Raw genomic sequence first — 24473 nt, 5'->3', positions numbered from 1 at the left:
CACCCCTTCCCTGCCCCAATCCAACCCCTTCCCTGAAGTCCCCACCCCAGCGTTGCCCCCAGGGTGTGCAGGGTGTGGCAGGGGGCTCAGGGCAGGCGGGTGGGATCGGGCAGGGGGTTGAGGTGCAGCTGTGCTGAGCTGGAGCCCACACCCTTACCTAGAGCGGCTCTGGGGTGGCAGCAGCAGCATGCGCCAGGGCCAGGGCAGGCCCCTGCCCCACCCCATTCCAGGAAGCAGCTGGAACCGTGTCCCTGCAGCCCCTGGGGATGGGGGGGCTCAGGGTTCTGTGCGTGTGCTGTTCTTGCCACTCCTCTGTACCTCCCACGAAGCTCCCATTGGCCGCGGTTCCCTGTTCGTGGCCAATGGGAGCTATGGGGGGCGGTGCCTGGAAGGATTCAATGCAGGAGCCCTCTGTCTCCTTCCCCCGCCCTGGCCCGAAAGGGCGTGTTGCAGGCTGCTTCAGACAGCAGCACGGGGCTCACAATGCCAGAGGGGGCAATCCCACAGATAGGCCGATGAGGGGGGGCGGGGGAGCTTGGCGGGCCACACGCAGGAGCCCCATGAGCTGTATGTTTGAGACTCCTGCAGTAGAGTATGCTTTGAGGTCCCAGTCCAGTGTAGGCCAGGCAAACTCTATGTATGCCAGGCAGAGGCGTCAGAGCATTCTTCCCAGCACCACTATCTCAGATACAGGGGCAAGCAAAGGCAGAACTAAGGACTCCCCTTTCCAAGCTCACTGTGAGGGTAAAAAGCCCTCTCAAAAGTCTAAAGAGAAGTCACCCTCCAGAGCCACCTTGAAGATGAGATCTGCTTTCGTGATGCCTAAGTCTGGTGACTCTTTGCACCAGGTTCCAATGAAGCAAAAGAGCAGTGGTACCCAAAATATAGGGTGCATATAGGGTGTGGTGGAGCCTGGGCCAGCCCCCACAGGGAGTCAGGGAGGGAGCACCCAGCTCTGCGCCGCCCCCAGGCATGGCCCCAGCCCTGCACCCAGTCATGGCCCTGACTGGCTCTGCTCTCAACCCCAACCCCCAGCTGTAGGACCCAGCCACAGCTCCACTCCCAACCCTGACTCCCAGCTTCAAGGCCTGGCCACAGCTCTGCTCATGGCACCAGCTCTGCCCCCCAGGCTTGGCCCCCAGCTACAACCCCACTTCCAATCCCACCCCTCAGCCCCAGGCTGCAGCTGTGCTCCTAGTATCATCGTCCCAACCTCAGCTGGGGTGGAGGGAACGGTAAGGGGCATGACATTAGAAGTTTGTGAACCACTGCTCTAGAGCCCATAAGGGTTACAGCATTGACCTGCAGTCTCCAAAGAGTGAGAGTGCCTCCACATCGGCACCACTGGAACTGAGCAAAGACAGATGTGAGCCAAGGCTGGGACAACCACCAGTACTAACAAAGGATGCCCAAACACCATGCACCACCAATACCAGTGCAAGCTTTTAAGGACACAGTGGTTTCCAAGGTGCACAGATGACTTCATCCTCATCCACTAATGGCAACTGACAAATGCTTTTCTTCACTGATGGTACCTCCCTCCTATCCCCTGCCCACACACAATTAGAGCTCATGCAAATGTCTAGGGAAGAAGAGGGAGGCAGGGAGGACAAGATCCAGTCCTAGCCCACATTCTAACAGGCGTATCATCTGAAGAGGCGGTTGCCTGGCCTCGCTATCTCCTACAGATGAGACTAACCAGTTTCAGCATCTGTTAAGGACAATTGTAGATGAGCTCGAGAGTCTTCTGGAGGAAATTCAAGAGACACCTCCCAGACTCCTGGATATTTTATGGAGTGCAGGACTTAGTAGAGTGGCACTCCTGTTAATGGGGCCATCCTGGAACCTGCCATTGTCATGTGGCATACTCCAGCAACATGTACACTTACTCCTAAGAGGTCAGAAGAGAAGTACTTTGTCCCAGCCATGAATGATGCCTATTTTCATATCCCCTCACAGATCATTCCTGGTACACTGAAACCCCACTATAATACGATGATTGGGGTCCAAACAATTGGATCGCTATAAATGCAGGGGCTCTTCAGCAGTGCTCTGGCGGTTTTTTCTTTTCTTTTCTTTTTTTTTTTTCTTTTTTGCGCTTCTGCTGTGCTTCAGCCGCATTTTTTTTTCCCTTGGGGCGGCGGAGCCACCTTATGATCGCCTTATATCCGAATTCGTGTTATTGCGGGGTGTGTTATAGCGGGGTTTTCCAGTATTCACTATAGCTCCAAATCATCAGTACAGGGTGTTCCTGTTTTGAACTAGCAACAGCTAATCCATGCTTCTGACTCTATGGCTTGATATTCTTTCTTTACTGAGATGACTATTGACAGGGAGATTATCATCTGGAGGTACCATCATTAATCTCATCCCTCCTCAGTCTTCTAATGTCAATGGGAACCTGAGTGTATGCAGAGATGTCCATTTTGATTCCACAGACCATAGAATTTATTGGAGGAGCTCTGGACTCAGAGCCAGAGCTTACGTACCCCTGGACAGATTTCAAGCAACAGTTTAATCTGTCAACTCAGACAGCCCCATCATCTTTGGATATCCTCAAAGAATTGGACAGTCTCACTATTCTAGATTTTCTGATCACCCTGAAAATCTGCTGTCTCTGCTTTGGGCTCCCCAAAAGTGCACTTGGTAGCAAGTGGTGCCTATCACCCTCCAATCAATAGACCCTCTGTTTTTTCCTGTTTACTGGCTGTACATTTTATAAGGTTCTAGTTAGGACTTTCTGTCAAATAACAGAAATAACAGAATCCCTGCTCTGGCATGGGATCTTAATTTGGTCATTTTGGCATTAACCAAGTTTCCCTTTGAACCTTTAATAACATGACTACTCTCCCATATGTCTGTGAAGGTTGCTGCCTTAATGGCCATCGTGTCTCAACCAGTTGTCCTCATGACTGATCCATCTTATGCAATTTTCCATAGAGAGAAAGTTATGCTGACACTTGCAAACAAGCATAACTATAGACTGACCCTGTATGATGATGCTCCTCAAATACGGAGCAAGTGGCAGAAAATTTCCAAGTGTTGGATCAGTATTATGCCAGAAGAATGAAACTTAAGTAGCAAAATTAATTCTGGTTTAAACTTCAGAATTAAATGCAATTCCAAACCCAAGATTGTGGCGTCCTCTGCTTCTTCCAACCAATGTAAATATCAGATATGAAAACTGCAGTATATTATCTGCTTCATACTGGTGTAATTGGTCTTCAAGGAACAAGAATGCTTAGGGCTCCACTCAGTTCTCTTCCAAGTGCCCAAGCACCGATTGCCAGCACTACTGGGAATTGCACCCCTGTAGTCACTGGGGGGAGACTCGTCCTCTTCTGAATTTGAGATCGGGTCTTACTCTTCTTGTCCTCCAAAGCCACTCACCACTTCTTCCATGGGTCCAGGCACACGAGTACCATCAAGTGGCTGACCAGGAGTTCACTGGGGACCTGCACTGGTCCAGTGGCCCTATAGGAACCTGTGGGGCTTTCTCCAAGTTTCCAGGGCTTATTCCAGACACTCATGTTCAGTGGCTTCGGAAGGACGTACAGCACTGTCCCACCATGTGGCATTTGGTCCCGACTCTGGTACAGAATCCAATACCAGCCTCCAAAGAGCTGGTTCAACGGGATCCTGCTGATGCAGAAAGGGAGGAAGAGCATCTGCAGCCTGTGCTGGTCTCCCCTTCCCTAGATGACTGTATGTCACCTCCCCTAGGTGACTGTAAGGCTCACCAAAAGTTGTTAGAACGTGGCCGTAAATCTGGATGTACAGATGGCGTTAGTAGAAGAGTCCTCCCACAGCTTGGCTGATATTTTGGCTCCTGCGAGCCCTTCCAAAGGAGTCCTGCGCCTCAATGAGGCCATTGTGGACCCAGTTATGACTTTGTGGCAGACCCCACGTCCCTTCCCCTCACTTCAAAAAGGGCTGAATGAAAATATTATATACATGCCTGTGATTGAGTTCCTCTACACACCCACACACCCCATCCTGGGGTCCCTTGTAGAGTCTGCTGCCAATGAACAAGAAAGGCAGGGACATCAGAGCACAACCGTGAAATCAAAGGACTCAAAGAAGTCTCAGAGTAGCAGCTGTGTTAGTCTGTATCCGCAAAAAGAAGAGGAGTACTTGTGGCAACTTAGAGACAAACATATTTATTTGAGCATAAGCTTTCGTGGGCTACAGCCCACTTCATTGGATGCATGCAGTAAAAAATATAGTAAGAGGATAGAGGCAAACACCTACAAGATCTCTATCAAGTGTTCTTAGAATTACAGTACCCACCTGCTGAAGTCAAGAAACAGATTGACAGAGCCAGAAGAGTACGAGTACCCAGAAGTCACCTACTACAGGACAGGCCCAACAAAGAAAGGAACAGAATGCCACTAGCTATCACCTTCAGCCCCCAACTAAAACCTCTCCAGCGCATCATCAAGGGTCTACAACCTATCCTGAAGGATGATCCATCACTCTCACAGATCTTGGGAGACAGGCCAGTCCTTGCTCACAGACAGCCCCCAAACCTGAAGCAAATACTCATCAGCAACCACACCCCATACAACAAAAACACTAACCCAGGAACCTATCCTTGCAACAAATCCCGTTGCCAACTCTGTCCACATATCTGTTCAGAGGATACCATCGTAGGACCTAATCACATCAGCCACACTATCAGAGGCTCATTCACCTGCACATCTACCAATGTGAGATATGCCATCATGTGCCGGCAATGCCCCTATGCCATGTACATTGGCCAAACCGGACAGTCTCTAAGTAAAAGAATAAATGGACACAAATCAGATTTCAAGAATTATAACATTTAAAAACCAGTTGGAGAACGCTTCAATCTCTCTGGCTACTTGATTACAGACCTAAAAGTCACAATATTACAACAAAAAAACTTCAGAAACAGACTCCAGCAAGAGACTGCTGAATTGGAATTAATTTGTAAATGGACACCATTAAATTAGGCTTTAATAAAGACTGGAAGTGGATGGGTCATTCCCCCACTTCAGTTCCTCACATCTTCTTGGCAGTTGCTGGAAATGGACCATTTTTATTACCACTACAAGCGGTTCTTTTTCTCTCCTGCTGATAATAGCTCATCTTAACTGATCACTCTTGTTAGTGTGTATGGTAACACCCATTGTTTCATGTTCTCTGTGTGTGTGTGTGTGTGTGTGTGTGTGTGTGTGTGTGTGTGTGTGTGTGTGTGTGTGTAATATAAAATCTTCCTACTTTATTTTCCATTGCATGCTTCTGATGAAGTGGTCTGTAGCCCACGAAAGCTTATGTTCAAATAAAATGCGTTAGTCTCCACAAGTACTCCTGTTCTGTTTGAAAAGTCTGTTTGGTAGGAAAGTTTACTTTACTGTATGTGTGTGTGTGTGTGTGTTATAACTTAAAATTGCAAACCAGCAGATGCTTCAATCACTGAATTTTTCCCTCCGTGGTACCTGTCAGGGCCTATAACCTGAGACCCGCCACCCAGGGCTGAAGCCCTTGGGCTTTAGCTTTGGCTCTGAGTGGTGGGGCTCAGGTTTCAGTTTCAGCTCGGATGGCAGAGCTTTGGCCCCTGGCTTTAGCAAGTCTAAGCCAGTCCTGGTGACCCCATTAAAATGGGGTCCTGACCCACAGTTTGAGAACCGCTGCATTAGATTGAGGGTTTCGGATTTTGTGTGGAAAGTATTTGTCATGGTTGGTTAGATGACTGGTAAGATGTTTCCCACAGCTAAACTATTGGCTTGTGCCCTTCTGATCCATTCAGTCATCTTTCAGTTCATATCCTGTATATCCTGTGTTATTTAATGAGCACCTTTTCCATCGCCTGATTAAAAATGAAGGCTGTCTTTACAATAATTTGGTGTAACCAAGAAATCATATTGACTTAACTAGGTCTATATCCTTTGCTAATCCAGATGCCTCTGTAAGGAAACTCCGTTACATTGACTACTTAATGGTTTGACTATTTGTGATCATGTCTTTTTTAATTTTAATTATAGGTATAAATGGACCCAAAGCAACCACAATAAAAACAATTTAACATCTTAATTTCTTTTTAGGACTGGGATTGAACAGAATTGTAATCAGGATTGACTGATTAGATTTTAAATTTAACTATCTGAAGATTGTGTAATGTGAAAGTAACCCTGCACTTTTAATGTATGGAGCTAGAGCGTAACATCTGGGAGCTGTCACAGAATGAAAGTGGGGGTCAACACTTTGGCCTATTAACAGACTAGATAGTGTTCTAGTGGTTCTGCTCTTAGGTTGTATTCTTTCCCAGTTTCTCTTGTTAAGTTGGTGGTGAGCAGGGTGTGATGTGTTGCCATTTTGCCCCACATTCCAATGTCGGAGTGGAGGCAGAGTTTAGGTCCTCCCAGCTCTATATGTTGAACTGGTTCCCTCCCACGCTGTTCATAAGCAACTATTGCTCAAAACTACAGCAATCCTATGGGGAGTGTTGTCTTTGTCCTCCCACTCTTGGTGTAGACAAAGACATAGTTAGCTGCAGCATTTCTGGATGTAGAGAGAGGTGGGGCTGGGAAAGCTAACACAAGGGTGACAGAAGCAAAGATTGCACAGGGAGAAAGGGAGCAAAGAAAATGGTAACCCCCTCAGTCCTAGCAAAAAAAAACAACCCTGCAGGACAAGGGAAAGATGGCAGTAAAGTAAAGTGGAAAGGGATTTATGTTGTGGTTGGATTGTCTGTCTTTCAGCTATTAATAAAATTAACCTTTTTAGATGAGTATCTTAAAAAACTCAAACTTTTCCTGTACATTTGAAAGTGTATGGTTAGGAGAGGTGATGCCTCACCACACATCTTCCAAAGACAAAAATAAGATTAATGCCCTTGAATAGTGTCAGTGTTTTTCATTTAAAATGATTTAAAGGTGACATGTACAGGGGGAGGGGGAGTGAAGTTGTGGCCTTCTTTTTCCAAGTGCCTGCCTGACCATTGTCATGCTGCTGCCAGAGACTCAGCACTGCATGCTCTTGTCATTCATGTGACCAGACTTTTTACTTCCATAGAGAGGGAGCCAGCAGTTCATAGCTCATAATGTGAATAGAAATACTACTTTTGCCTTCAAATCTGCTTACTATAAATTGTAGTCTGGGCTTGTGACTAGCAGTACAGAGTGTTTGCCTGTGGCAGAGTTAAATAATTTTGGCAACATGAGGTTAACTCTTTGGGGAAAAACCCCCTACTGCATTAGGCTTTTCCTAAGTTGAGAGTGCCAAAATGGCAAACAAACTAAGGAGAAGGCCAAAAATTCCTTACTGTTCTCGTAGCCAGTCTTGGTCTAGGCTTACTTAACAGGACAGATGAAGGTACAAAATATACTGCTTACAAATCAGTTAGACGAGTTTTCAGGGCTCCAGAAAACCATCCACTGAGCACTTTGGCTCATTTACTGCTTAGTCTGTTGCTTTTGCAGTCACAGAATCTGCTTCATCCTAACTGTAGTTGCCAAGAAATAATCCCTCAGTAAGGGAGCAGATCAGGATTGGCTAAAAGAGTCCTATTCCATGCAGCATCAAAGCTGGCAGGAATTCCTCCTGAAGTTGTTAAAAGGGAGTGTTTGAGAGGAATGAGGCCTGCATTTACTGAAATTCCCTGTCTCTTCTAGTTTAGTTCATAGTCTTTACTGGGAAATCAGTCAGGCCTGACCCTTTTTGCTACTATGCTCCCTTGTCCTTGCAATTTCCAACAAAAGAAAGTATTTTCCAGTCCCTCAACATTTCTGATGTGGGTAGAGCTTCCCTAGTAGTATTTGGCCTTCTCCCTATTACCCATTGTACAGACTGTGTCTCTTAGGCCTTGTCTAAACACAAGTTTAAATAGTGGTGTGATTTTTTGTATAAAATATATGTGGGGATGAGGGAAGGCAACAGGCAATGAACTGTTAGGAAAGACCCAGAAAGTGGAATATTCTTTTTGCTGATACAGACTAACACAGCTGTGCTACTCTGAAAGATGGAATTTGGGGAGACACAAGGAGAGCAGATAGCCTGATGCTGGCCTCAGAGAGTAACTGAGGGGAGTGTTGGAGGGAGTCAAAGAAATGGTCAATAAAAAAAGAGTGCAGTCTGAACTAAGTATGAAATGGTGGGATAACCTCACCAGAGTTTAGGAGATGGCACAGGAGTTTCACTTCCACTGCCCCGACTCTTGCTGGAAGTGAGTCTGACTACTCCCTCCTTAGTAATTGGAATTGTCCCAATATGTTGCTTTTATATGGAATCACTTGTTTCTTTCTCCCCTTCCTCTCCCCACTCCTTTTCCCATATCTTCAGTGCTCCTGTGGGTGTTTTTTTTTTTTCTCCTTCCTCCAAACAAGCTGTGTGGTATATAGAACTGGAGGATTAATGCTTTTCTGATGATGTTTGTTTTGATTCAAAGGAATGTATCTCTGGCATATCACATACTCTCCCTATTAACTGCTTTCAGGGTTCTGATACGCACGTGGTGAGGTGAATGTTAACTACTGGGAAACATGTTAGTTTTTCTTCCTTCATTTGACTGTAATACCATGTTCACTGGATAGGTCATCTTCGCAAGTGTCATTGGTATTCATGGCATCAAAATATTTAATGGATATATATTTTCATTTAGTATAGGCTGCAGCTGCGAATGAAAGTTAGAGAAAACATTCTCCTGATTTCACATTACATTCTATATGAAAATATCACTAAAGCTCTGCCCCATGTCACTAATGGCAGAAATAGGAACAGATATTAGTGCAAGGTTTATATTTAGTCAAAGTAATGACTGGAGAAGTTATCTTTAAGATCTTTGATCATGTTAAATGTTTTAACAATTGACTTAAGAAAAACTGGTTTTGCTTGAGTATATCTGAGGATTATAGTAGGCTGTGATAGTAATTGAGAATAAGGGAACTTTGTCATGATGCTGGACTTCAGCCAAGGTGTATACATTCAGCTATGAAGTACTGATCACTTTGAACTACACATCTCCTTATGTTGAAGCATATACATTACTTCATCATCATATACAGTACACCAAGTTTGTGGTATTTTCAGGACAAATATCAATATTCAGTATATTAGTTTTAATTACAAAGGTTTTTATTCAAAGAATAATGAATTAACTTACCTTGTAACCTTTTTTATTGGCCTTATTATAAATACTGTAGCTTAAATTACTCAGATGAGTTAGCAGCTATCAGTTAGTAGTACCTGGCATCCAAAAAGTGACTGTCAAACATCTTTCCATTACTTGAATCTAAATAGTGAGATTAAATTCACATTTTAACCCCTGGAGATTAGGAGTCAAACTTTGTTTTTTACACTGTTGCTGGCAGATTCTAGTCCAAAGGAAATATTTTGGCTGAAGAATTCACAGCATATATTGTAGCACAACTCTTCATCCTGTGTCAGTGTACTGTTCTTGTGCTTTCAGGTGACATTCGTTTTCTCTGCACTGACTAAACATTTGTTCACTTCACAAAGAAAACTGTTCATTGTAAGTGGGGAATGAGTTTGCATATTGCATAAAAAATTTGTGAAATTTCTTGTCTTCAGGGTGGTGAATGCACACAAGATGACCTCTCTTTAATGTTTTTTTTTAAAAAAAAGAGAGAGAAAATAGACACATTATAAAATCCTGACTTTCAAATAATTTAGCGTGTTAGTTTATGAAATGTCTTGAGTTCTGGATATTAAATATAAAATGTTGATGAATGGTTAATATAATCATATCAATTGCTTTTAACAGGCAAATTAAATGCTATGGTTTTTTCTCCATTGTATACACCATGGCAGTGGTTGTCCCCTATATTTTGGACAGCATTTTTGTCTGCCAGTAGTTCCTACCTTTCTTGTTTTGCCAGCATTTTCATCATGGCTCATGCCACTGGCTTTTATTTTCTGTTACATATGTGAATGGCAGGCTGTGCTTCACCAGGATATATTTAGAATGCCAGCTCTCGAAATTTCTGCTTTGAAGCTTTTGGGGGGATAGAAATTAAGCATGACCCATAGTATATGCCGTTAGGAAATGATCTTTTCAAAATAACAGCCACAACTGTGCATATTATGAAATCATTGGTATCAGTTTTGCTTTTGCATGCCACCCCATCCAAAAAACCAGAATATTATATTCTTCATATCCTCACTGAGGCATTTATAGTTTCAAACAGCTGATAAATAATATATAATAATAATTGGAGATAGATATATCTCCTAGAACTGGAAGGGACCTTGAAAGGTCATTGAGTCCAGCCCTCTGTCTTCACTTGCAGGACCAAGTACTGATTTTTGCCCCAGATCCCTAAGTGGCTCCCTCAAGGATTCAACTCTCAACCCTGGGTTTAGCAGGCCAATGCTCAAACCACTGAGCTGTCCCTCCCCCTCTGCATGAAAACAGCAGCTGTCATTTTTATAAGCAGAGCTTCACACGTTTAGTGGATGAAGAATGAGAGTGAAGATCTCTCCACTCTGCTCTTCAGCAAAACATACAGCTAACTATATCTTACAATGTATAAAGTTGCAAAAATGACAATGAAACAGTGAATTTCCCATTACGCAACACTAAGCTTTCTTTATAAATCTCACTTTAGGTCATTATTTTATAGCACCCCGTCATAAACAGATAGCTAAGGGTTAATGTCTCTTTCACCTAAAAAAGGGTTAACAAGCAGTGACCTAAAACACCTGACCAGAGGACCAATCAGAAAACAAGATTTTTTTTCAAATCTGGGTGGAGGGAAGTTTTGGGTCTGAGTTTTTTGTTCTTTGTCTTGTGTCTGTGCCCTCTCGGCTATGAGAGTGACTTTTCTATCTCCTGGCTTTCTAATCTTCTGTTTCCAAGTTATAAGTACAAAGATAGGAAGACCATAGGTTTATATTGTTTTCTTTTGTATTTACATGTGTGTAGTTGCTGGAATGTTAAAATTGTATTCTTTTTGGATAAGGCTGGTTTATTCATTTTTTTCTTTTAAGCAAATGACCCTGTAATTGTCACCTTAATACAGAGAGACCATTTTTATGTCCTTTTCTTTCTTTTTATATAAAGCTTTCTTTTTAAGACCTGTTGGAGTTTTTCTTTAGTGGGGACTCCAGGGAATTGAGTCTGCAGCTCACCAGGGAATTGGTGGGAGGAAGAAGTCAGGGGGAAAATCTCTTTGTGTTAGATTTACTAAGCCTGACTTTGCATACCCTCTGGGTGAGGAGGAAAGAGAGATTAGTTCTCTTGGTACTTCTGTTTTCCAGGACTGGAAACAGGGAGGGTGGAATCCCTCTGTTTGGATTCACGGAGCTTGCTTCTGTATATCTCTCCAGGAACCCAGGGAGGGAACACCTGGAGGGGAGGAGGGGAAAGGGAAATAGTTTATTCCCCTTTGTTGTGAGACTCAAGGAATCTGAGTCTTGGGGTCCCCCAGGAAAGGTTTTGGGGAGACCACAGTGAGCTAGGCACTGTATAAATCCCTGGCTGGTGGCAGCTTTACCAGGTCCAAGCTGGTAACTAAGCTTGGAGGTTTTCATGCTAACACCCATATTTTGGACGCTAAGGTCCAGATCTGGGAAAAATGTTATGACAACCCCAAAATCCCAATCTAGTTTTTATAAATGAGACAAATTCAGGCAGAAATGCAGATGAAATCAGTGAGATAGGAAATATATTACAACGCTATCATTTTAACTCATTTTAGATATCAATAGGTTTTGTAGTATCCTTTGTGTAAGAAAATTGAAAAAATGATAGGTTAATCACTTTGTGAGCCTGTAATCCCTATGGAATTGTTGTAAAGGTTGTGTGTTTTATTTTGGGGGGAAATTAGAACAAATTCACAAATTTACCAAAAAAAAATCAGTGTTGTAACGAAACTTTTTTGAGAAATCTGGCATTTTGAACTGTTTGAGCAGGTGAGCTTTTTCTTTCCTTGATCAGTCCTTTTAAAATAGGATCACTAAAGCAACATTGTTTATATTTAAATGGTCTGTTTCTCAACTCCAGTTTTGCTGTAGACTAACATAAAACAAATTTCCAAAATGGTAGTCGGCCTGGTACTTATTGGTCACTTGATGATCATTCATAACTTTTTCACACCTGATTCTTCAGTTATCCTTACTCTGTTACAAGGAAGAGCCCATATCCCTGTAGAAGCAGTGGCTAAGGGGGAGAAAACATAGTAGCTTCCACTAGGATTGCTTCAGTTATATAAGGGTTAAGAGAGGATCTGAAGCACCAGCAGAACTGGAATCAACAGCTGACAAAAAATATTTCACATGAAAATGAGGCTCTGGAGAAGAGTTTTGAAGCTAAGCAGGAGTGAATGTACTTGGATCTCTGCTTCTACTGAACTGTGTAGCGCTAACATGGCACACAGTAATCTGGACCAGGAGCTGAAGGGATCTGGGGGTGAAGAACTTAGTTTGATAAATGCGCAGATTAATGAAGTACTAGAGGTTACCACAGGGAAGGTATGTCATTGCAAATGGGATTATTTAGAAGTTGAGGTGAGAGGTAGTTTGAGGCAGCAATGGTCCATGATGGGAAAATTTGAACAATACACCTTTCAGTTCAAGTTCAGACTCCTTGATGGGAGACCATTTAAATCAATCTTTTCTTTTGCTTTAGGGTAGCCATTTTATGATAGTCCTTTCTACAATTTGTAACTTTTGTCGCTAGGTTTCATTAATGGAAAGGCATTAACAGAGTTTTTTATACAAACACTTGAAGAAACTTTATCTGGGTAATCAGAGTGTTTCTTAACATGTTTCTGTGCAGTGCCATTGTCCTGTAAATTGAGACCACTCTTACAAAGTTATGCAGAGTCGTGCACTTTCCTTCTCCAATTCTAAGATGAAACTGACCCTAAGTACATTCTGTACTGAAGAGTGACTGAGTGTGTGTGTGTGTGTGGTTTTGTTTTGTTTTGTTTTTTTCCTTACAGCAGGTCTGTAGATTTGAATCTAGGAAACTCTATCTCACATGCCTTCAGATACAAATGACAGTTTGGCTGTATTGTGGTTACTTGTGGACTACTCTACATCAATGTTAAGACATCCTCGTGTCTTGATTAGTAGTCCAAATTTTAGAAATGCAGAATTGGACATACAGGGGATTACATGTCAGGATTGAGTTAGAGATGAAGGAAAATCTTCCACATCTCCTGGCAAGCACCAAATAATCTCTTATTTTTTATGAGTACCCACTTCACTTTAACTTAAAAAAAAGAAAACAAATCTCCAGAAAACGTCCAATTTTTTTAGTAAACAGAAAATTATTTACTTAAATGGGGCTACTTTTAACACACTGATATTTGATTGTGATCTTAAAAATAAGAAACTATGAATGAATTTTATTGGGTTTTTAGAAAGACTAGTTTTGGTCATTATAAAGCAGTATGTGTTTGTTATTGGGCTCCATTTCCCTAGATATTAAATTCCAGGATTTGAAAGTTCAGTTTACCAGGGTCTAATACAGGGATGGGCAAACTATGGCCCGTTATCTGGATCTGGCCCCTCAGGGGTTTGGATCCGGCCTGTGGCATGGGTCAGGGCAGGCAGGCAGGGAACCTGCCCTGGCTCCGGTGCGCGCCGCTGCCACTCTGGAGCCACTCCAGGGAAGCAGTGCTGGGCCAGACCCCAAACCCCACCTACACCCTACATCACAATTAAATAGCCCTGCAGGCTGAGCCCTGTGAGCCTGAATCAGCTGGCATGGGTCAGCCGTGTGTGTCTAATTGCAGTGTAGACATACCTTTAATCACATAATTGGAGCCCTAATTTCAGCTATTTTTCCTCTTTTTTTCCTTACTTTTTTTTTTGCTATCATCTTTTTGTGTTTCATTTGTATTGATTGTTGCTCTGTGGGGCAGGAGGCATCTTTCTCTTCTCTAACGAGCAGTGAAAAATTGTGGTGCTATATAAATGTTTAACAGTAATGTAGCTAATTGGTGTACATGACACAGAGCAGAAATTCCACTTCTGAGCATTGGCCTTCTAAACCCAAGGGTATGAGTTCAATCCTTGCGGGGGCCATTTAGGGATTTGGGGCAAAAATCTGTCTGGGGATTGGTCCTGCTTTGAGCAGACGTTTGGGCTATATGACCTTTTGAGGTCCCTTCCAACTCTGATATTCTATGATTATTCCTGACCTCCCCAAAAATCTTTAAATTTATGATAGTAGGAAACCTACTAGCGTACATAATGTCATGTTTACTACACCTTCAAAGAGAGCATGCATAGTCCAATAAGAATAGGGTTTTTAGACATTACTTTTTGGGCACAAGACTTGTGCATGGCTTCCCTTTTTGGTCATTTTTAAACGTTAAAAATAGTTTCAATACAAGAGGAAAAAGCTACTTCACATGATTAGTGGGGGCTTATCTAATGGAAAACTAGAATATGTAGTTTACTGCTTGAATTATGTTTATGAATCAGATTTCCAGGCATATGTAAAAGAAACCATATTAGTATATTTATCCTTAACTGCTATTTCGTGTGTTAAGCTTTTTTCATTAAACTACTGAGGAAAATTTCATTTTTATATATCTTTTTTTGGTTTGTCCTGACACATGTATGGGCAGCAGTTAGAAAGAATTCTAACTATTTTAACACATGGCTGTACCAAGGGGATAAGAGAAATTCTCAAACGAAATGCATCAATTTAAGATAAATGACCAGATCCAAGTATATTGGCTTTACATTTTTAATTAAATCTTCAGTGTATATGTCTGCTGGTAATGTATAACAGATAAGTTTGTCTAATATAAATCAGTAGAAATGCTGAAAATTATTGTAATTTAAAAGAAGCGTTAATGTAGACATCATCAGAAGGGTATTCACTTTGAAATATGTATGTTATATTCTTCTTAAATTCATGGTTTTACACCTAAAAACATGAAATGAATGTTACCTATCATTCTTAATATTAATGGTAGGGGTCAAATCAGCTTAAAGCTGTGTCAAGTAATTTGTATTGAAAAGGAACTTAATTTAAAGTAAAATTCCTGTGGTGTTGCGATGAGAACATGAGGAAAAGAGGTAAGTTAATTTTGAAACATCATTTAGTTGTTTTTTTTAGAAGTATTAACAGGTATAAAATGTTAAGAAATTAGATTTTTTTGTTGGTAACATATTCACTGATAGTGCTACATTTCTATTAAGATATAACAAGCAATTATTTTATTTTTCAGTCTCCAACAAAAGCTGTGTATAATGCTAGGCACTGGAACCAGCCAGAGTCAGAGGCTTTACCGGCACAACCAGTATTGAAAACTCCACCCATCCCAGTGAGTAGGCTGTTTTTTTTCTTCCTTCTTCAAAACTTTATTAATTCTCCCTAAATGCTGACCAATATTTGGAAATGATGAAGACAGGCTACTCAGAATGAAGTCCAAATGGTCATGTTAGCCACTGGGTGTAAGAATCAAAAGAAATTGAATTGGAGGGAGAATCCTCTAGTAAATTCTAAAGGGAAAAAAAATACTAGAGTTAAAAACTTGATTTCATTGTTCTTTTTAAATATGAAATTCAGGTATTTTAAATGACGTGTGAATTGTTCTAACGAGTTGTATAAGACAGTTTTAAGAAACAATTTTTTTGCTCTGATATCTAGGATATATAGACTGAACAAATCAAACATAACAAAAATGTCCACAAAAATTGTTGGTGAGAGGAGAAGGCTAAGTGCCATGAACCATTCTTAATGAAAAATAATTCTGAATACAGTCTGTTCAAAGTAGGAACGTATCAGTGGATTGTCATTGAGAGAGAAAAGGAGTTGATTGCTGGCCGGCTAGACTCGTCAATTTCAGTGTTAGTCAACAGTTACATTAAACAGAATCCAGTGCTTTTGGCCTATATATTTTTCTAGAAGCTGTCACTTAAGTGAAGAGAATTCTGTTGTAGTGACTCTGCTTTTGTTTTATATTCAGGCAACTGAAGTAATCAAAGTGTAAATAATTTAATACTGCTATACCCTCGGCATCCATTGCCCTAATTCTTCAGTTATTTCCCACATGAGCCTGACTTCCTCCACCCTTCTGTTTTGAGGTTGACCACTTTAGCCTATTGGCTCCAGATCTTTCTTGATTACTTCACAGTCACCATTGCTTTTTATAGTGGAGCCTCCCTAAAACGTTAACTATTTTGGCTGGGACTTTTAAGTCACTTTTTAAAAATAACTCTTAGTTAGTAGCATTATTGGGGGGAAAGGGAAAGTCTCAGGGCCACGATCCCTTCAACAAAAACTATAGTGAGGCACAACAGTCATAAATCTAGATTGAAACTTGTTGTTCTTCACTGAATACGCTAAACCTTTGGCTGAGTCATTATTTTGTGAAGCACCATGATAGCACTGTATAAATTAACAAGGTCAGCCTTCAAGTCAGCTACTCACATAACAGCAAAAACTGATTTCTTTGCTCATAGCTCTTCTTAGATACAAAATCTTGGAGGCCTCCAAATCTTTCTATATATATTTTTAAATAAACTGCTAGATAATTAACATTTTTAATCTAGTCTCTCTAGATTAGGGATAGAGGCCTCATAGTGTATAGAATAGGCTTTTCATTTTCATCAATTTTTCACTTAATATTTGGGATTCCGGCTGTCAAAATATTACTTCAGGAATATGGTAGAGATCTGATTAGCCTCAGTCCTCTAAAGGAATTGTTACTGTGACAAGAAAACAAACATGTCTTCCATTGTCCAAGAGGTCTATGTATATGTTGAGTCACTGGATAAGAAAGTGTGCTCTCAAAGGTATTTTTAGTAACAAAAGTTATTGGCTTTATTTTTATAGTTTATATGACCAAGGTTTAAGAATAGCTGTGGGATTCCCCTGTGGTCCAAAAGTTCACAGGTGATTCCTGGACTGGATGAGACTGCCTCCTTAATTTTGGTAGCTACTTGGAATGCTGCTGTTGATTCCTTAGAGTGGTAGAAAAATGACAGTTTCTAAAAGTACTTGTCCTTACGTATATTCCGCACATGGGTTTGCAAGTGCCTGAGACTAGAGATTTGTGTCAGTTGGTCCGTGCCTGTGAAGTTTCTTCCCACATGCTCTCAATCAGGTTCCTCAAATTCTGGGTAGGACAGGAGCACCACCTGGTCAGTGTGTTCCTATTCAGATTGGCAACAGCACCAGAGTCTTCACAAAGTTCTTCTCTGAATGGCTACATCGTTTTTTCCATATCTGAACGATTGGTTCCTGATGAGCATATCTAGCCAGGAGGTCCAGTCAACGATACTATTCTTCCTTCATTTTCTGGCATCCTTGGGGTGTATGAACAAGGAAAAGCTCATTTTGATTCCCACAAAAGCCATAGACTTTATAGGAGTTCCCTGAACTCAATGCCAGCAAAGGTCTACCTTCCTGTCAACAGATTCCAGGCCCTACGCAGCCTGATAAGATAGCTAACGATCAGATCATGGTCCATTTTTCCTAGTAGGGAAAGACAGACATGGTTGTGTATACCTATGTAACGCCATTAGCCAGGATTCATCTCTGTTGCCTGCAGACCTGGCTCTGATCTGTTTACTCACCAGACAGAATATAAATACCAAGGTGACAACGGTGGACAAAAATGGATCAGGTGTGTGTTTCCTTCCACCTGCATGGGACGCAACCATAATCACAGGTGCATCCTCATAGGATGGGGAGCCTGCATGGAGAGTCACACTGCCCAAGGCACATGTCTCTTCTGGAGGCCAGCATGCATACTGACCTCCTGGAGCTGAGAGCAGTCTGCCCAGTGTACAGTAGGTTCCTTCCCACTTACAGGGTTTTGTTATATGCTGATATATACAACAATGTGGAGCAAAATCTCACTCCTCTCTGTATGGAGGCAATGAGAATATGGAACTGGTGTATCATTATCTGCATCATGCTTTCAGCAGCAGACCTACCAGGTGCACAGAATTCTCAGGAAATCTCAGCAGGGAGTTTTCCACAGACCATGAGTAGGAGATACTTAATTCTATCCTGAATGACATCTTTTCCCAGTGGGAGATGCCATCCTGGGATCTGTTTGCCTCACAGATGAACAAGAAATTGTATCTATAGTGCTCCAGAGCGGCGTTAGACTGGGAATCCAGGGACCCATTCTATTATCATGAACAGACCATCTAAGGCAGGGGCCAGCAGCCTTTCAGAAATGGTGTGCTGAGTCTTCATTCACTCTAGTTTAAGGTTTCGCATGTCGGTAATATATTTTAACATTTTTAGAAGGTCTCTTTCTGTAAGTCTATAATATATAACTAAACTATTGTTGTATGTAAAGTAAAGAAGGTTTTTAAAAATTTGAAGAAGTTTCATTTACAATTAAATTAAAACCTAGTAAGGAGGGCTTTAAACTAGGTTCGACGGGGACAGGTGAGCAAAGCCCACAGGTAAGTGGGGAACAAGACCTGGGAGATGGGTTGGAAACAGGAGGGAGCACGGGCTATAATAGCAGAGAGGAAGGAGGGTCAGGGCAAAGCTGGGAGGCAAGATCAAACCAGTATCTTAGATGCCTTTATACAAATGCAAGAAGTATGGGTAATAAGCAGGAAGAACTGGAAGTGCTAATAAATAAATACAACTATGACATTATTGGCATTACTGAAACTTGGTGGGATAATACACACGACTGGAATGTTGGTGTGGATGGGTATAGTTTGCTCAGGAAGGATAGACAGGGGAAAAAGGGAGGAGGTGTTGCCTTATATATTAAAAAAGTACACACTTGGACTGAGGTGGAGATGGACATAGGAGACGGAAGGGTGGAGAGCCTCTGGGTTAGGCTAAAAGGGGTAAAAAACACAGGTGATGTCGTGCTGGGAGTCTACTACAGGCCACCTAATCAGGCGGAAGAGGTTGATGAGGCTTTTTTCAAACAACTAACAAAATCATCCAAAGCCCAAGATTTGGTGGTGATGGGGGACTTCAACTATCCAGATATATGTTGGGAAAATAACACCGCGGGGCACAGACTATCCAATAAGTTCCTGGACTGCATTGCAGACAACTTTTTATTTCAGAAAGTTGAAAAAGCTACTAGGGGGGAAGCTGTTCTAGACTTGATTTTAACCAATAGGGAGGAACTTGTTGAGAATTTAAAAGTAGAAGGAAGCTTGGGTGAAAGTGATCATGAAATCATAGAATTTGCAATTCTAAGGAAGGGTAGAAAGGAGTACAGCAGAATAGAGACAATGGATTTCAGGAAGGCGGATTTTGGTAAGCTCAGAGAGCTGATAGGCAAGGTCCCATGGGAATTAAGACTGAGGGGAAAAACAACTGAGGAAAGTTGGCAGTTTTTCAAAGGGACGCTATTAAGGGCCCAAAAGCAAGTTATTCCGATGGTTAGGAAAGATAGAAAATGTGGCAAAAGATCACCTTGGCTTACCCTTGAGATCTTGCGTGACCTACAAAATAAAAAGGCGTCATATAAAAAATGGAAACTAGGTCAGATCACGAAGGATGAATATAGGCAAATAACACAGGAATGCAGAGGCAAGATTAGAAAAGCAAAGGCACAAAATGAACTCAAACTAGCTATGGGAATAAAGGGAAACAAGAAGACTTTTTATCAATACATTAGAAGCAAGAGGAAGACTAAGGACAGGGTAGGCCCACTGCTCAATGAGGAGGGGGTAACAGTAACAGGAGACTTGGAAATGGCAGAGATGCTTAATGACTTCTTTGTTTCGGTCTTCACTGAGAAGTCTGAAGGAATGTCTAGTATAGTGAATGCTTACGGGAAGAGGGTAGGTTTAGAAGAGAAAATAAGGAAAGAGCAAGTAAAAATTTCTTAGAAAAGTTAGATGCCTGCAAGTCACCAGGGCCTGATGAAATGCATCCTAGAATACTCAAGGAATTAATAGAGGAGGTATCTGAGCCTCTAGCTATTATCTTTGGGAAATCATGGGAGACGGGGGAGATTCCAGAAGACTGGAAGGGGGCAAATATAGTGCCCATCTATAAAAAGGGAAATAAAAACAACCCGGGAAACTACAGACCAGTTAGTTTAACTTCTGTGCCAGGGAAGATAATGGAGCAGGTAATCAAAGAAATGATCTGCAAACACTTGGAAGGTGGTAAGGTGATAGGGAATAGCCAGCATGGATTTGTAAAGAACAAATCATGTCAAACTAATCTGATAGCGTTCTTTGATAGGATAACGAGCCTTGTGGATAAGGGAGAAGCGGTGGATGTGATATACCTAGACTTTAGTAAGGCATTTGATACAGTTTCGCATGATATTCTTATAGATAAGCTAGGAAAGTACAATTTAGATGGGGCTACTATAAGGTGGGTGCATAACTGGCTGGATAACCGTACTCAGAGAGTAGTTGTTAATGGCTCCCAATCCTGCTGGAAAGGTATAACAAGTGGGGTTCCGCAGGGGTCTGTTTTGGGACCGGTTCTGTTCAATATCTTCATCAACGATTTAGATGTTGGCATAGAAAGTACGCTTATTAAGTTTGCGGACGATACCAAACTGGGAGGGATTGCAACTGCTCTGGAGGACAGGGTCAAAATTCAAAACGATCTGGACAAATTGGAGAAATGGTCTGAGGTAAACAGGATGAAGTTCAATAAAGATAAATGCAAAGTGCTCCACTTAGGAAGGAACAATCAGTTTCACACATACAGAATGGGAAGAGACTGTCTAGGAAGGAGTATGGCAGAAAGAGATCTACGGGTCATAGTGGACCACAAGCTTAATATGAGTGAACAGTGTGATACTGTTGCAAAAAAAGCAAACGTGATTCTGGGATGCATTAACAGGTGTGTTGTAAACAAGACACGAGAAGTCATTCTTCCGCTTTACTCTGCGCTGGTTAGGCCTCAACTAGAGTATTGTGCCCAGTTCTGGGCACCGCATTTCAAGAAAGATGTGGAGAAATTGGAGAGGGTCCAGAGAAGAGCAACAAGAATGATTAAAGGTCTTGAGAACATGACCTATGAGGGAAGGCTGAAGGAATTGGGTTTGTTTAGTTTGGAAAAGAGAGGACTGAGAGGGGACCTGATAGCAGTTTTCAGGTATCTAAAAGGGTGTCATCAGGAGGAGGGAGAAAACTTGTTCACCTTGGCCTCCAATGGTAGAACAAGAAGCAATGGACTTAAACTGCAGCAAGGGAGATTTAGGTTGGACATTAGGAAAAAGGTCCTAACTGTCAGGGTAGTTAAACACTGGAATAGATTGCCTAGGGAAGTTGTGGAATCTCCATCGCTGGAGATATTTAAGAGTAGGTTAGATAAATGTCTATCAGGGATGGTCTAGACAGTATTTGGTCCTGCCATGAGGGCAGGGGACTGGACTCGATGACCTCTTGAGGTCCCTTCCAGTCCTAGAGTCTATGAGTCTATAAAACGCAGAGCTCCCGGACTGGTGGCCAGGACCCAGGCTGTGAGTGCCACTGAAAATCAGCTCACATGCTGCCTTTGACACATGTGCCATAGGTTGCCTACCCCTGATCTAAGGTATGCATGCCTTTCCACCCATCCCCCAGCTACCTCAGTGTGATAGTATTTGGGATACCCATGATTGCAAGTCACCTTGCTACCCTCTTGCCTCAAACAGGAGAGAGAGACTTGCTTGTGCTTAACTGGGTATCCACTGCCTGACACTTCCAGTTGGTTAGCCACCCAAACAATCTTTTCAGTGCTATGTCAGCTCTTACTTTGCCGTGCAGTTAATGGTAGGTACACTTCAGCCCCAGAGCATTTTGAAGCATTCGTTCTGTAGCGATCAGCCACACACACACACACGCTTTCTTTCGTTCTTTCTCTGTCTTTCTGTCTTTCTTTCTTGTCTGCTGTCCCAAAGGAGGCAATGTACATACCAGCTTACGTGGTCCAGCTCTGGATCAGCACTTGATATCACAGCCCGGGGCGGTTGTTTGAGTGCTTGCTCATGTCCCTTCCACATTAGGAGTCTGTGCTCACCACATGCACCAGTGCCGGCAGTTTTTCCCTCAGCAGTATCCATAGAGGAGCAGTTCTGGTGCCCTTTGGAGTGGTCTGAGGGCCATGATCCCTTCAACATAAACCACCCTCAGTTTCTTCTTGCTGCCAGTGATGGTGCATGGAACATTCACCGCTCTTATTAGCGTTGCTTGTGCTTTGTTCGCACAAACTAGAGTTCTTGTTAAGTTAGTGTACGTGGTTCGTAGCTGAGTTAGTTAGCCCTTAGCAGTAGTTATGAGTTTTGTTAGTCCCATTGGGCACTTACCTGGGGGGTGGGGCGTGCCCCGGTCCCCAGGCTTTAAGTCCTGTGATTGCTGCAAACAGCCCAGGCCCATGAGCAACCATCATAGTAGCTGTCTCAGGTGCCTTGGTGAAGGGCACATAAGTGATAAATGTTGAATCTACAGGTCCTTAAACCCAGGACTAAGAGAGAGTGTGAGATCAGACTCAAAGTACTCCTGATGGAACCAGCGCTCACTCTGGACCCGAAGCAAAGGTCTGACTCAGCACCTAGCACCGCAGCATCGGGGCATAGTGCCCCGCCGGTGCCATCAATGAGCTGACACTGATCTACAGCCCCGGTCAGGAAGCTGAAGAAGGCCGGCAGGGGATGGTCTCCTACTCCCCGCAAGGGGAAGGACAGGTCTGGGAACGAGCTAAGAACTGCAGCGGGCAGCTTATCTCCCCTATCAAGAAGTCAGACTTCAGCTCATGTTGTGAGATGCAGCCCACTCCATTCCTTGCTTGAAAGCCTGGCCTTCATCAGCTTCAGGTGCTGCTGGCAACTGAAGCACTCTAGGCTGTGCAGGAGATCCTCACAGTGCCGGTGTGGCCCACATCGGCCTCAGAGGTGCTGAGACCTAAGCCCTCCTTGGGACCTTTCCATCCATCCCTTGCCCCAATTATACCATTCCTCATTGTGGAGGACATCGCGCCACCACTCACCTGCTCGAAGCCGTCGTGTCTCGGAGTTAGGGAGGCAGACACATCAGAGTCCTCTTTGGTCACCGGACCTTGGGCACTGACAGCGGGATTCTTGGCAGACCTCGCTGGTTACCTGGCGCAGACCCACAGAGGCATGCGTTCCTCGGCAGGAACGTCAGGACTGGCCATTTGTGTCACTGGAACGCCATTACAGATTCTGCGAATGATTGGAGGACAGTAGCCGTGGGTCCCGCCAATGGTCCCCGAGACAGGTGTCACCATATACGGGGAGATCCTGCCTGGCCTGTGATACCTCCAGGTCCCACTCCTCATCCTGGTATTGGTCTCAAAGTGCAAGGCATGGATCGTTGGTCTCCCGTTGCAGATCCGCCGAGTGCCGTTAGTTACCAAGATCCCCACGGAGGCGCATGTTTCGCTCAGACCGATCCTCGTCTAGATGCAACTGCGATTATTGCCATGCACGGAGTTGCTGCTTCAGTGTATCCAGGTCATTGGATAGCAGTTGCTATGGATATGGCTCCAGTACAGAGCAAGGCTCCATATCAGCAGAGCAGCCTCCCAGATCCTTGGCGCCTGCCTGCATCGTCAGTACCGAAGCGTTCCCTATGGCCCAAACCCAGTGGCTGGCCCCGTGGTACCCCTGGAAACCATGGGGATTCACCCAGCCCTCCCAGCCTGCCCTCTCGTGTTTAGAGCCTTGGACAGGCCTATGGCCTCGATGACCCAACTCCCTCCAGTGCTTGAGGCTCCAGAGGATAAGACCCCTCAAGTCTATGTGGACCAAGGGAAACAGCCTGCTGGACCACCAGTGGGTGCTGTGGAACCCGCAGTACCAGCCGCCACTGCCGCCGCCTCATTACTGGACGAGGCCATCACAGAACCCCCTCACCTGGTTCCTCAGGAGGATGCGAAGGCATGCCAGGAGCTGTTGAAGAGGGTCACATCCAGCCTTGGCCTGGAGGTGGAAGAAATGGAGGAGCAAGTGTACTCCTGTTTGACGTCCTCTCCTCCACAGGCCCTGCTAGGGTAGCCCTTCCCCTTCACTCGTAGACTTTAAGGTCAGAAGGGACCATTATGATCATCTGATCTGACCACCTGCACAATGCAGGCCACACAATCTCACCCATCTACTTCTATAACAAACCCCTAACCTATGTCTTAGTTATTGAAGTCCTCAAATTGTGGTTTGAAGACCTCAAGCTGCAGAGGAAGGCGTAAAACCTCCAGGGCCTCTGCCAATCTGCCCTGGAGGAAAATTCCTTCCTGACCCCAAATATGGTGATCAGTTAAACCCTGAGCATGTGGGCAAGACTCACCAGCCAGCACCCAGGAAAGAATTCTCTGTAGTAACTCGGATCCCATCCCATCTAACATCCCATCATAGACCACTGGGCATACTTACCTGCTGATAATCAAAGATTAACTGCCAAAGTTAGGCTACCCCATCATACCATCCCTTGCATAAACTTATCAAGCTTAATCTTAAAGCCAGATATGTCTCTTGCCCCCACTACTCCCCTTGGAAGGCTGTTCCAGAACTTCATCCTCTAATGGTTAGAAACCTTCGTCTGATTTTAAGTCTAAACTTCCTAGT

The 24473-nt window shown here is 43.3% G+C and overlaps 1 protein-coding gene across 1 annotated transcript in view; it reads left to right on the top strand.

Annotated features, from left to right (window-relative positions):
- Positions 1 to 24473, top strand: part of WAPL (WAPL cohesin release factor) — a 134510-nt gene that overhangs the window by 71699 nt on the left and 38338 nt on the right. Inside the window, exon 5 of the mRNA XM_030568261.1 lies at positions 15174 to 15269. Coding sequence (XP_030424121.1) covers positions 15174 to 15269 — 96 coding nt within the window. The remainder of the gene's footprint in view (positions 1 to 15173; positions 15270 to 24473) is intronic.

The sequence above is a fragment of the Gopherus evgoodei genome, chromosome 7 (genome assembly GCF_007399415.2).
Source record: "Gopherus evgoodei ecotype Sinaloan lineage chromosome 7, rGopEvg1_v1.p, whole genome shotgun sequence".
NCBI classification, from domain to species: Eukaryota; Metazoa; Chordata; order Testudines; family Testudinidae; genus Gopherus; species Gopherus evgoodei.
The sequence above is the reverse complement of the archived record's forward strand: the minus strand, read 5'-3'. Positions and strand labels throughout refer to the sequence as shown.